The sequence below is a fragment of the Pongo pygmaeus genome, chromosome 19 (genome assembly GCF_028885625.2).
Source record: "Pongo pygmaeus isolate AG05252 chromosome 19, NHGRI_mPonPyg2-v2.0_pri, whole genome shotgun sequence".
NCBI classification, from domain to species: domain Eukaryota; kingdom Metazoa; phylum Chordata; class Mammalia; order Primates; family Hominidae; genus Pongo; species Pongo pygmaeus.
In genome coordinates, this window is record NC_072392.2 from 17,102,821 (window position 1) to 17,113,711 (window position 10,891).

Consider the following 10,891-nt stretch of genomic DNA (forward strand, 5'->3'; position numbering starts at 1 on the left):
CAAGAGAGTCGGCAAGAACAGCCAGGAGGAGCCAGGACAAGGTGTGTGTGTGTGTGTGTGTGTGTGTGTGTGTGTGTGTGTGTGTGTGTGTGTGTGTGTGTGTGTGTGTGTGTGTGTGTGTGTGTGTGTGTGTGTGTGTGTGTGTGTGTGTGTGTGTGTGTGTGTGTGTGTGGTTTTCTCGCAGGGCACCGGCAGCACTGCTGTTGGTGGGGAAGGGGAGCCAGATGGCTGGCTGAGGATCCCCACGCTGCAGGGAGAATCTCCAATGCTGACCCCACCCCCTCTGCATCCTCATGGAGGAGTTGGAGAAGACCCCGGTCACTGGATAACCCTTCTTCAAGGAGCCTCTCCCCTGCAGAGAGGGAGTGGGGATGCAGGGAGGAGTCATGGCTTCCACCCCACAGGTTACAGGGGGATGGGGGAATACCCCAGCCCATGGTCACAGTAGAAACACTTCAGAAGTCTGAGCCAAACCCCGCTGTCTTCTGAGAGAGAACGCCAGGGACAGAGGCTGGAGGAAGTGTGTGCCTGATGGGAAGTTTCAATCCATTCTGTAAGAATTTCCTGAAAACAGACTGTGTGCCAGTTTTTATGGCCTCTGCCCCAGAAAAGCATGCATGGCAATGATATGACACTGGTGGAGGGGAGGGTGCACCCACCCTGATGGTCCATGGATGAAGGCCAGGGTACTTTAGGACCTCTGAAGACAGCAAAGCAGTTTCTGGTAATCTCTGAGGAGGTGGCATTTGTTCCAGAAAAAAGGACCCCCCAACCCCATCCCACAGCCTCACCAGACCCTAAAGTCAGAATAACCGGCCCAGCTACAGTCCCTGTAGTCGTGCTTAGCCACTACAGAGGCTGCTATTTCCCCAGCCAGTGTCCCTGGCAGCCTTGGAAAACAATGAAGCAGGCTCTGACACAGGAATCCCTCTGCATCTTTATCACTGGAAAAGCCTCGATCCAGCCCAGGCAGAGAGCGGCGGATTTTAAAAAGGAAGGTTTCTCTTTGTGGAGGAAATGAACATGATTCAGCACAAGAGCCGATCAGGAATGTGGAGGCCAGACTCTCCCATCAGGCTCCGCTCCCCTCCCGCCACCTCGGCAGAGGCCCCAGACTGCACCTGCCGGATGGGATCCCGTGGTGCCACGGAGCCTGGGCACCATGCCACTCCTCTCTCCAAGAACACCACCGCCTGGCAGGCTGCCAGGAACAGCCAAGCCCTGTGGACATCACTCCCAGAAATCCAACCACACGGAAAGCAAACGTGCTGTGTCTCATGGCAGTACTAACAAGCCTGGTAAATCAGCCCACAGTTGCACAGCCGTAGCTGGGGAATCCAAGTGCTTTCTGAGGACACACTGACGACAGCAGCAGACACACACGCGTACGCACATCTTCATGGCACACAGACTCACTAAGGTATGCCACGAGCCTACAGATTTCAATACCATACAGTGGATAACAGTGGTGGTGGTGGGTCTCCGCCCTCAGGAAGCACTTGACCTTATCTGACAAACAAAAGGAACATCAGCAAAAAACTCTGCATGGATTGAATGCCTCCCAGTGTGGTAGGAACGAAGAGGTACATGGATCTCTCTGAGCTTCGGCTGACACACCCAGGAAGGTGGCCCTGGAAAGGTAAGGTGCATTCAGTGGAAACAAGGAAAGCATTCCAGGTGGAGGAAGAAGAGCAGGCCCAGCGTAGGGCCCCCCGGCTCGGTGTCTGGTAGCCTTCCAACCTGCTCACCTAAAGAAGTGTTCTTACGTGGGGGTGGAAGGAAAAAGGTGACCTTCAGAGGTCATTATGCTCATCTTTCTGCTTCTAGGTAGTAATGACCCATCCAGTCTCCACATCTCCAGGGAGTCTCCAGGTGTCTGTCCATTACTCAGCTCCTTTTGAGGGGCGAGTTAAACTCTTAGGTCCTGGCTCTGTGGCCCAGGCTGGAGTGCAGTGGCTTGATCTCGGCTCACTGCAACCTCTGCTTCCCAAGCTCAAGCCATCCTCCTACCTCAGTCTCCCAAGTAGCTGGGACTACAGGTGCACACCACCACACTTGGCTAATTTTTGTATTTGCATTTGTAGAGACAGCCATGTTGCTCAGGCTGGTCTTGAACTGGTGACCTCAAGTCATCCGCCTGCCTCAGCCTCCTAAAGTGCTGGGATTACAGGTGTGAGCCGTTGCGCCTGGCCTCAGTGGTTCTTGTTGGCATTAGCTGATGTGGCTCCTGTTCCCAGGTGCAGAGTGAAGCCAGCCTCACCACCCCAGACAGCAGAGGGAACCAGGATTCCAGGCCCTAGCCATACCACTGGGAGGCCCAAACAAGTTAACATAGGAACAGTCCTGCTTAAGGGGTATGCGCCATACTTCGAGTAAACCAACCCCATCAGCCTCTTCTCATGGGAAAGCTGGGGTGCTGGTGAACATGAAGACAGGGGCTACCTCAGCTGGGTGTATCCCAGGGAAACAGACGCCTTTTTCTGCTGCTCCATGATGCAGGCCAACAGCTCAGTCTAAAATTTTGAGGACTCAGGGAAACTGCTGGGGTGAAGAGATGACAGCTCACCTTCAAGGTGGCCTAGCACTTGCCCTCTCTCAATGACGGAAGGTTATTTCCTCTCCAGGGCTCCTTAAAGACAACAGGCCTGAGCCCAAGGGGAAGGACATCTGGGGAAGGGGAAGGCCTGGAAGGATGGCGGCCAGGAAAGGGCAGAGGAACGGCCTCTCCCATCCAAAGCTGGCTTGTTTTATCTCCACGAGCACTCGCTCCAGATGCTTCTAAATGTGCAGTGAGTTTTTGATCCAGACTGAACCCCAGCCAGGTAGATAGAATCCAAAAAATTCGTGGGCCACGCCTGAGAAAGGATGCCATAACTCTGCCCCTAGTGGGGCCAGACCCAAAGCAAGTAAGGCAGATTCTCCTGTTTCACAGTCACCAAGAGAATGTGTCTTGAATGGCAGCACCAACACCATTTCATACACTTTGTAGCATTTGCTCTGCTCAGAACCCTCTTTGGGAAACAAAGAAACACAACTCAGAGAGGTTATCTGCTGGGCCCAAGGTCACAGCTGATTGAGGACCGGAAGGCGAGCTGCCTACTTGATCCTTGGCCCTGGACTCTTCTCAGATTACACTTATCTTAAAGGGAAGGGGATTACTTTCTGTTCCTTCAAGGCAGCTGCCTAGCATCTTGCCTGCACCCCTGGCCACAGCTCAGGGTCATTTGTGCTGAATGAGGCCTCCTGATACCTCTCCAGCAAGTGACAAGCTGGAGAGACGCCCTCCAAATCTTAGATGCTGAAGAGGGGCATTGAGAAGAAGTGGCACCAGCAGCCACAATCCTTCAGCCCACCATGAACTGCCACACATGCACCCGGGTCGGGTCCCTGTTTCCACATCCCCAGCCTGGAGCAAGTCACAGCAGGGAGAAGGGTGGTATTGGACTGGAGCAGAGATTCTGAACTTGGAGTCTGTAGCTGGGTTTCAGGGGCTTTGTGAACCCTCCGAAATTGCCTGTGAGATTGCGTGAGTCAGTGCATTTGTCTGGGAAGACTGTGTGTAGCTCTTTCAGAGCCTCAAAAAGATCAAGGACTCAAAGAGGCTAAGAAGCACAGGAACAAAGGCTCCCGAGTCCCCACCAGCCATATGGCTCTGGGCATACACAAATCCAGCAGCCAAACCCAAGTTATCAAATGCAGCAGAACATGCTGTGTGAATAGCGGTGAGGGCTACTGTCCTCACTGCTGCCCCTCCCTGGGTCTGTGCCTGCTCATTGACACCCACCCCAGGGGCCTGCATGACATTCCTGCACAACAGGGTGCCCCATGCTTTGCAGACCCCTGTCTTTACTGGCTGTCTTGCTGAGGAAGAGGTTCTTGCTGGTCTGACCCTTGTGAGGCCTGTGTGTTCTCAAGGCTCTCACTAGCTGCTCATTCCCTTTCTGAACATCACCACCTCCAGACTAGAGAAGGAAACTGGAATGGAAAGGAAAATGCAATTTTGGAGAAAGAGCCACTTCAGTGCACAGCACAAATCCAGCTGGACATTCCTCCAAATGGCCTCAGGGTCCTAGAAAGCCACCTCTCTGTCATAGGCAAGTGAACACTCTGTACTCCACTCCCACACTGCTCCAGGCCCATGACCACTTCCTGGAGGGGTCCTGCTCCATCCGTTCCAGGCCACACAGGGCAGTTCCAGGCCCACGGCCCTTGCATCCCCAGCCAGGGGTTAAGGGAGCCCAACAGGAACCCAGAGGCCCAGAGCCTGAGGACCTGCTGCTTTCACAGAAAAGGAGGAAGTCTGATAAGCCCCCTCCCACCCCCCCATCAGCCCTCCCAGTCCTGCAGCTGAGGCGGGTACCAGGACACCAATAAGACCCATGTGCAGATGTCTGAGGAAATGCTTCTTGTTTCAAGGATCCCACAGTGGGGCTGCAGGGAATTATCTACTCTCCCGCAAGGCAGGGAGAAGCTCAGTGTCCCCAGGATGTGGAATCATACTCAGCCCTACAGGGACTGGGGAGCCCAAAGTATCTGCCCACTTTGGGTCCAGTCTCCTCCCGTGGGCCTCCAAGCGGCCCTCCAACATGCAAGCTTCGCTCTGGTCTTGCACCCTCCAAGAAGTGCTTGCCAGCTCCCTCTGCTCTTCTGTATCCCACAAAGCACCCATTGCAGGGTGGAGGAAACAGCATGTGATCAGGAAAACCTTACTGTATGGTGTGTAAATGGGACACCATGGTCTGGAAAACCCTTTATTCTGTTTAAAAGTGAAAGAGTTACTATAAAGGCCATTATGTCAGCTTCCAATTTTCAAAAGACAAAGAAATACACACTGCTAAAGTTAAGTGCTGCATAATGTCATCTTTCTTTGATGACTGAACTCAGAGAAGGCACATGGGGATCCAGCAGCGTCTCGGGCATCATTCTGGAGGTTGTTGGGGAAAACAGAGGCAGGAGCAGAAGTCCCACATCTTCCCAAGTCCCCTCGTCTCTGCTTGCCTCTCCCTGTGCAGTGCACAGCTTGGGGACACATACTTTAGGGTAAGAGTGCACCAGATACAAAGGTGGGGAAGAGTGCTGCAGAACCCAAGAGGGATGTGGGTCTGATTAGATTTTGGAAGCTCCTCCCAAGAAGGTGCTCCTACAGCCTCTTTCAGCAGCGACTGGAAAACCCCAGAAAGGTCACCTGAGATTTTCCCTCTGCCATCCACGGTAGACTCCACCTCTAATGGGGTCCCAGCAAGAATATGGGGTCTGGATTGTCTACCCACCAAAGCCAGACCAAGACAACCTGCTTGGTGATGCAGGAGAGCAGCTTTGCACTCCCCTGCCTGTCTTATACTCAACAAAATCCATGGCATGGGCCATGCTCCTCTCCCCACCAAAGAAACTGAGAAAGGAAAACAAGCCACAGAGAGGTGAGTGACAGCATTAGCCCCAGGGCAGCCCCAAAGCAGAGGGAACTGGCCAATTCCGCAACATCTGTCCCTAGCCAGTGGAACAGGCACAGGCTAAGGACAGAGTCCTGGCAGCCTCCTGAAGTTCCTGCTGGCCAGGTGGTCACACAGGGCACCAAATCCAGCTCCCCCGTCTCTACAGCTTTCCGCAGGGGCTCATGGTTGAGGATCTGCTAAAGTTAGTCAGGGGAGAGGAAACAGTCTCCTCCTTGAACTACAATCCAGGATGCCTCCCAGGCGAGTGAAGGACCTAGGGACTGGAATCTCACTGGCCCCAGGGCTGTGCCCCTGGACTCGCTCTCGGGAAGCCAAGCCAGGTCCAACTGATAACCGCATTCCTTGAGGACCCTCGGCCGGGAGTGACTGCCAGGGGGCAGACAGGAAGAAAAGAGCCCTGGCCCAGATCAGGCAGGCATCCCTGCTTCCCCGCCCACCGACTGTCCCCGGAGACCAGCCTCCTTCTCTGCCTGCGGAGGAGAGCAGTAGGGACATTATGCCAACAGGTCCCCTTCGGCGGGCCTCACCCGGCCAGCCTTCCTCCGCCCTGCCCTGAGGCCCCAAATTCAGCGGGAGCGCCGAGGCACCTGCTGCCAGACAGGGCTCCATCCCCGCGGAAGGGGGCCCTGGGCGGTGCCCCTCGGTGCCCCCGGCTTCCTCGGTTAGGGGTGGGGCGCCCCCGGGCCCAGCACGCCCCCTGGCCCGGCGCGCCCCCCGCGCCCCCTCCCCGCGCTCACCTGGCGCAGGTGCTGCAACAGCGTCCCCGCCTCCTCCCGCCGGCCCTGGCGCACCATCCGCAGCAGCTCCTGGACCATGCCGACTCGCCGGTGGTAGGGGGGCATCCCCGCGCCCGTGCGCCCCGCCTTGTCCCCGGCGCGCAGCAGCAGCGACGCCCAGAAGTCCGGCCGTTCGCGTCGGGGGCCCGGCGCAGCGCCGGGGCTGGCTCTCTCCGCCAGGCTGCCCTTGGTCTGCCGGGTGCCCATGCCGCCGCCGCCGCCGCCGCCCGCCGGGACTCTCCGCTCTGGGCCGCGAGGCCGCGTCCCCGCCAACTGCCCGCCCCTCGGCCGCCCGTGCGCGCTCGCCTCCCGGGCTGCAACTTTGGGGGAACTGTTGCGCGCGGGCGGCGCGGGGGCGGGCAGGCGGGCGGCTGCCGGCGCTCCCCGCGCTCCTCCCTCTTGGCTACCCGGGCGCGCTCCCCGGGCGCTCGCCGCCGGCCCGCCCGCCGGCCCCGCCCCTGCCCGGCTCGGCCCGCCCCGCCCCCGGCCCCCGCCCCTCGCCTCCGCGCCGGAGCTCCGCGGCGTCGCGCGCCTCCCTCCTCCCGCGCTCCCGCTCCTTCCCGCCCCGCGGCTCTGGGCTGGGGACCACCACCAGGCGCCCCCTGCCTGCGTCCTCTCGGCAGTCGCGCCTCCTGCCGGCGGCAGCGCTGCGCTTCCCGGGGCCGTGGCGCGGGGGCGAGGGGAACGGGCAGGCCCCATGGGCCGTCGCTCTCGGTCCCCACTGGGCTCCCCGACGCTTCCACCACCGCGCGCCCGGTGCGTCGGGCGAGATGGGGAAAGTTTGGACCATGGAGGTGTGTGTGTTGGGGGGCTCTCTTAGACCCAGAGTCGGGTTTCTCAAGGTGGGTTCCGCTGAGCCTCAGCGCCCAAATCGTCGGAGGCGCTGGTTAAAAACGCAGGCTCCAAGGCCTTCACCGAGACCTACTGAATGATAATCTCTTCGGTGGGGCCTGGGATCCGCCTTTTTAACCAGCATGTTGGGTGATTCCCGTGCACACTCCTTTGAGACCCGGCCTGCTTGCAGGGCGCTGTAGTGGTGTGGTTGGTGCGTGAACCTGGAAACTGTGTGCGAGCTTATGGGTTGTGTGCGTGCCCTTTTATGGAGAGGGCCTGTTGCTTCCATCATGCTCTCAAAGCATCTGGACTGGAGAGGTGTGAACTCCCGTGTTCTCTTGTTCTCACTCTCACAGCCCTGGAGAAGGGTCCCTGGGGTAGTCCTGGTACAACAAAGCAAACGCACGTCTGCGAGTAGGCCCAGCGGCACACCCTGCTGGCCCACCTTCCTCCCCGTGCCTCTGCCAGGCCCAGTCTGTAAGGGACCAGAGCCCTGTGATCTCATGGTGTTGCCAGGGCTTGCCAGAGTGAAGGCGAAGGCACGTGGGGGAGCTTATCTGTTGCAGACCACAGGCCGCCCTGGTCCCAGCGCAGGGCAGAAGCAATTGTGCAAGCTCGCCTCTGACCCCAGCTCTGGGTGTTGCTTGAGGGTGTAAGGGCACGTAGGCTGTAGGAGCAGGAGGCTGGATCCCAAATCACAGGGAGCTGAGCCCCACTACTTAGTGAGCACTGAGTATCAAGCGAGTCTTCAGCTTCTTGAGTCCTGATTCTTCCTGTCAGGCTAGGATAATAACACTGCCAAGAATTGGGAGAGTAAACTCGGTGGACACTGCCAAAGGAAAAAATTATTTAATGACATGAGTTAAAGCATCGTAAGGAAGACTTTATTCAGGACCATACCATAGGTGTAGGGACCTCTGCAATGAGATTTTGCAGTTGCAGGGAGAGAGAGATTGAGCTCAACTCCAATTACAGCATGGGCAAGTGGGAATTCGTTGCCAAGGAGCAGGGTGGGGGTCAGTGGATAGAAACTTAATAAGGGAAACATCAGGGCTGAGGGGGATTCTGCCTAAACAGGTTGTATGGAGCACCCTTGACATAAGTAACTCCATCTTAGAAAAAGGGTCCGTTTTACATTTGAAAAAGCCTCATGCCAACAGGAACCAGATGTTTGCCTAATCAATAAAGACTACACCCCACCAGATAAGGACGTAAACAGGCACACTCTTTACTATCAGTCCTCACCAGAGGATTCTGTAGCCATAAAAAGAGCAGGACTTCAGCAACTGGAGACGACCGTCTGGATAGACCCCATCTTGCCCACACTCTGCCCACATCAAAGACTCTTCCTTGCAAGACACTGAGGACGTTTGGATCAGGCCAGGAGACTCCCCTTGTCCAAGTCACTCTCCTTGGACTATATTGTTAACCCCTTCTTCCCTATCCCCTTTTCTCTTGATGTTAAATGTTACTTTGTTTGATGTGGAATGTGTAATCTATAACATTTATATATTGATTAAGTATACTACCACGTATGGTTTGCAGTATTGACTGACTTGTGGAGTGACTTGAGCCTGTGTGCCCGCAGCTATTACTACCAAGTGAATGGGGAAAACTAGGGAGAATTTGCCTCCTTGAGAACCCCATGTGGCTTGTGGTTTTTATGACTGAAATAGCATCAATAAAAGCCTGACGTTGTAGAAAGACACACATGTGCATGAACCTGATTATTTCTGACTTTGTGGCACTCACAACACCAACCTAACAGAATTCTTGCTTTAGACAGGCCAGGTGACCAGAGATCACCTGGGGGAGAGTCGGAGATGATAAACCTAATCAGATATTGAAGATGATCAGATATACAAGATGGAGGGCTCTTGCTAAACTGGCTTAACAGGGTTGTTTGCTAAAACTGGATTTTACATGGAAGTGCACAGAGGGTCTAGGAGAAGGTTTGGGAGCCTGACTAAAGTTTGGCCAAGCAAAGAATCTTTGTCAATATATAAACTTCAAGCAGAGTAGAGGTGTTCTGCAAATGAGAGTTCCTCTTCCTGCTCTGTGATCACAGGGTTTTCCATAGGTGTCTTCTCCGTTATCCCTGAGTACCTTGAGTATGAGTCCTGGCATCTCTCCTGCAGGCATTCTCTTCCCTTTGGCCACCCCACTCCCAAATGTCCATCTCTGCCAGCAGAGTACACTCAGCCTTCCTACAAGCTGGCTTTGCAGGGCTTGGACAGCACTTTCCAAACTTACCTGAACCCTTTGTATAGGAGAACACACCTGCTGGCATCTCCAGAGAACCCAGCTTGAAAAATACTTATGTGTCTCTCATCTCTGGTCTGCAGGACCACCAGACAAGTGGCCACCAAGGAAACCTATTGACCAGGCCCCTCCCTACAGACAGTGAGCTCTACCCACCTGGAGACAGACCACACAACCTAGATAGTCTGTTGGCCTGCTTGAGGGTGTGTGGTTGGGGCAAATGCCATTTCAGTGGGAGAGGGGCCAGACCAGCCCCTCACTTGGGATCTGAATGTTAGCCCTCTTCTCTTTTTCAGAGACCTGATTCTATCCTCCTCCTCTTGCTCTTAATTTTTTTACCCTGACTTTTCCTATTTTCTGGCTTGTTCTCTTCAAGATATGCTCTACTCAAGTCTCTTCCATCTATTTGAAAAATTTCATTTGCCTCTGCCTGCTTCAGTCACCAGTGCCCCAACTTTATCCTTTCTCTTCAGCTAAGATTTTTAGTTTCCCTCCCTCCCTCCCTCCCTTCCGTCCTTCCTTCCTCCCTTCCTTCCTTTTCTCTCTCTGTCTTCCTCCCTCCCTTCTTTCTTTTTTTTGAGACAGGGTCTCACCCTGACGCCCAGGCTGGAGTGCAGTGGCACCATCACAGTTCACTGCAACCTTGACCTCCCGGACTCAAGCTAGCCTCCCACTTCAGCCTCCCAAGTAGCCAGGATCACAGGTGCACGCCACCATGCCTAGCTAATTTTTGTAATTTTTTTTGTAGAGACGGTTTTACCATGTTGCCCAGGCTGGTCTTGAACTCTTGGCTTCAAGCGATCCTCAGGCCATGGGCCCCCAAAGTGCTGGAATTACAGGTATGAGTCACCACGCCCAGCCTATTGTCATTCTTTCTTTACCTCCATTCATTCCTCACCTACTTCAGTTTGGCTTCTGGCCACACCATGTCACTAAAATGCCTCTTGACTTTAGCCTTTAGCAACAGCTAAAGAAGTGACCTAGTCGCTAAACTCAGTGGCCACATTCAATCTTCATTTTACTTGACTTTTAAGCAGCATCTGATCCTGTTGCCTACTCTTTTGATTGAAACTCTACTCCCTTGGCTTGCGAGGAACTACTCTCCTCTAGGTTTCTTTCTTGAGTTCTCCTGGGAGCTCCTTTTCTTACCCTCATTCTTTACTTGTTGCCGTTACGCAGGGTACTACCCCGTATCTCTTCCTAGGCAATGCTATTTATTTATTTATTTATTGGAGACAGGGTCACCCAAGCTGGAGTGCAGTGGTGCAATCATAGCTCACTGCAGCCTTGAACTCCCGGGCTCAAGGACACTCCTGTTTCAGTCACCTGTGTTTCTGGCACTACAGGCACGTTACCAACGTGCTCTCTGGGCAATACTATTTGTAATCATGGCTTTACTTGCCATGTACACACTGATGACTCTTTCCAACTTATAAGCTAATAAATTAACCTGTCATTGATTCATGGATGCTGACAGAAGACATGACACTCTGGGGTCAGAAACATAGGACTTTGTTACTGAGAGCACAGCAAGAAGCATGTGCATCAGCATATTTGCCTCCAAGT

General features: G+C 54.7%; 1 protein-coding gene across 2 annotated transcripts in view; it reads right to left on the reverse strand.

Moving 5' to 3' along the window:
• LRRC75A (leucine rich repeat containing 75A) overlaps positions 1–6,648 on the reverse strand; it is a 50,451-nt gene extending 43,803 nt beyond the window's left edge. For both annotated transcript variants that reach the window (XM_054457323.2, XM_054457324.1), the window contains exon 1: positions 6,191–6,648. In XM_054457323.2, coding sequence (XP_054313298.1) covers positions 6,191–6,436 — 246 coding nt within the window. In that variant the 5' untranslated portion in view covers positions 6,437–6,648. The remainder of the gene's footprint in view (positions 1–6,190) is intronic.
• Between the last annotated feature and the right edge of the window lie 4,243 nt (positions 6,649–10,891).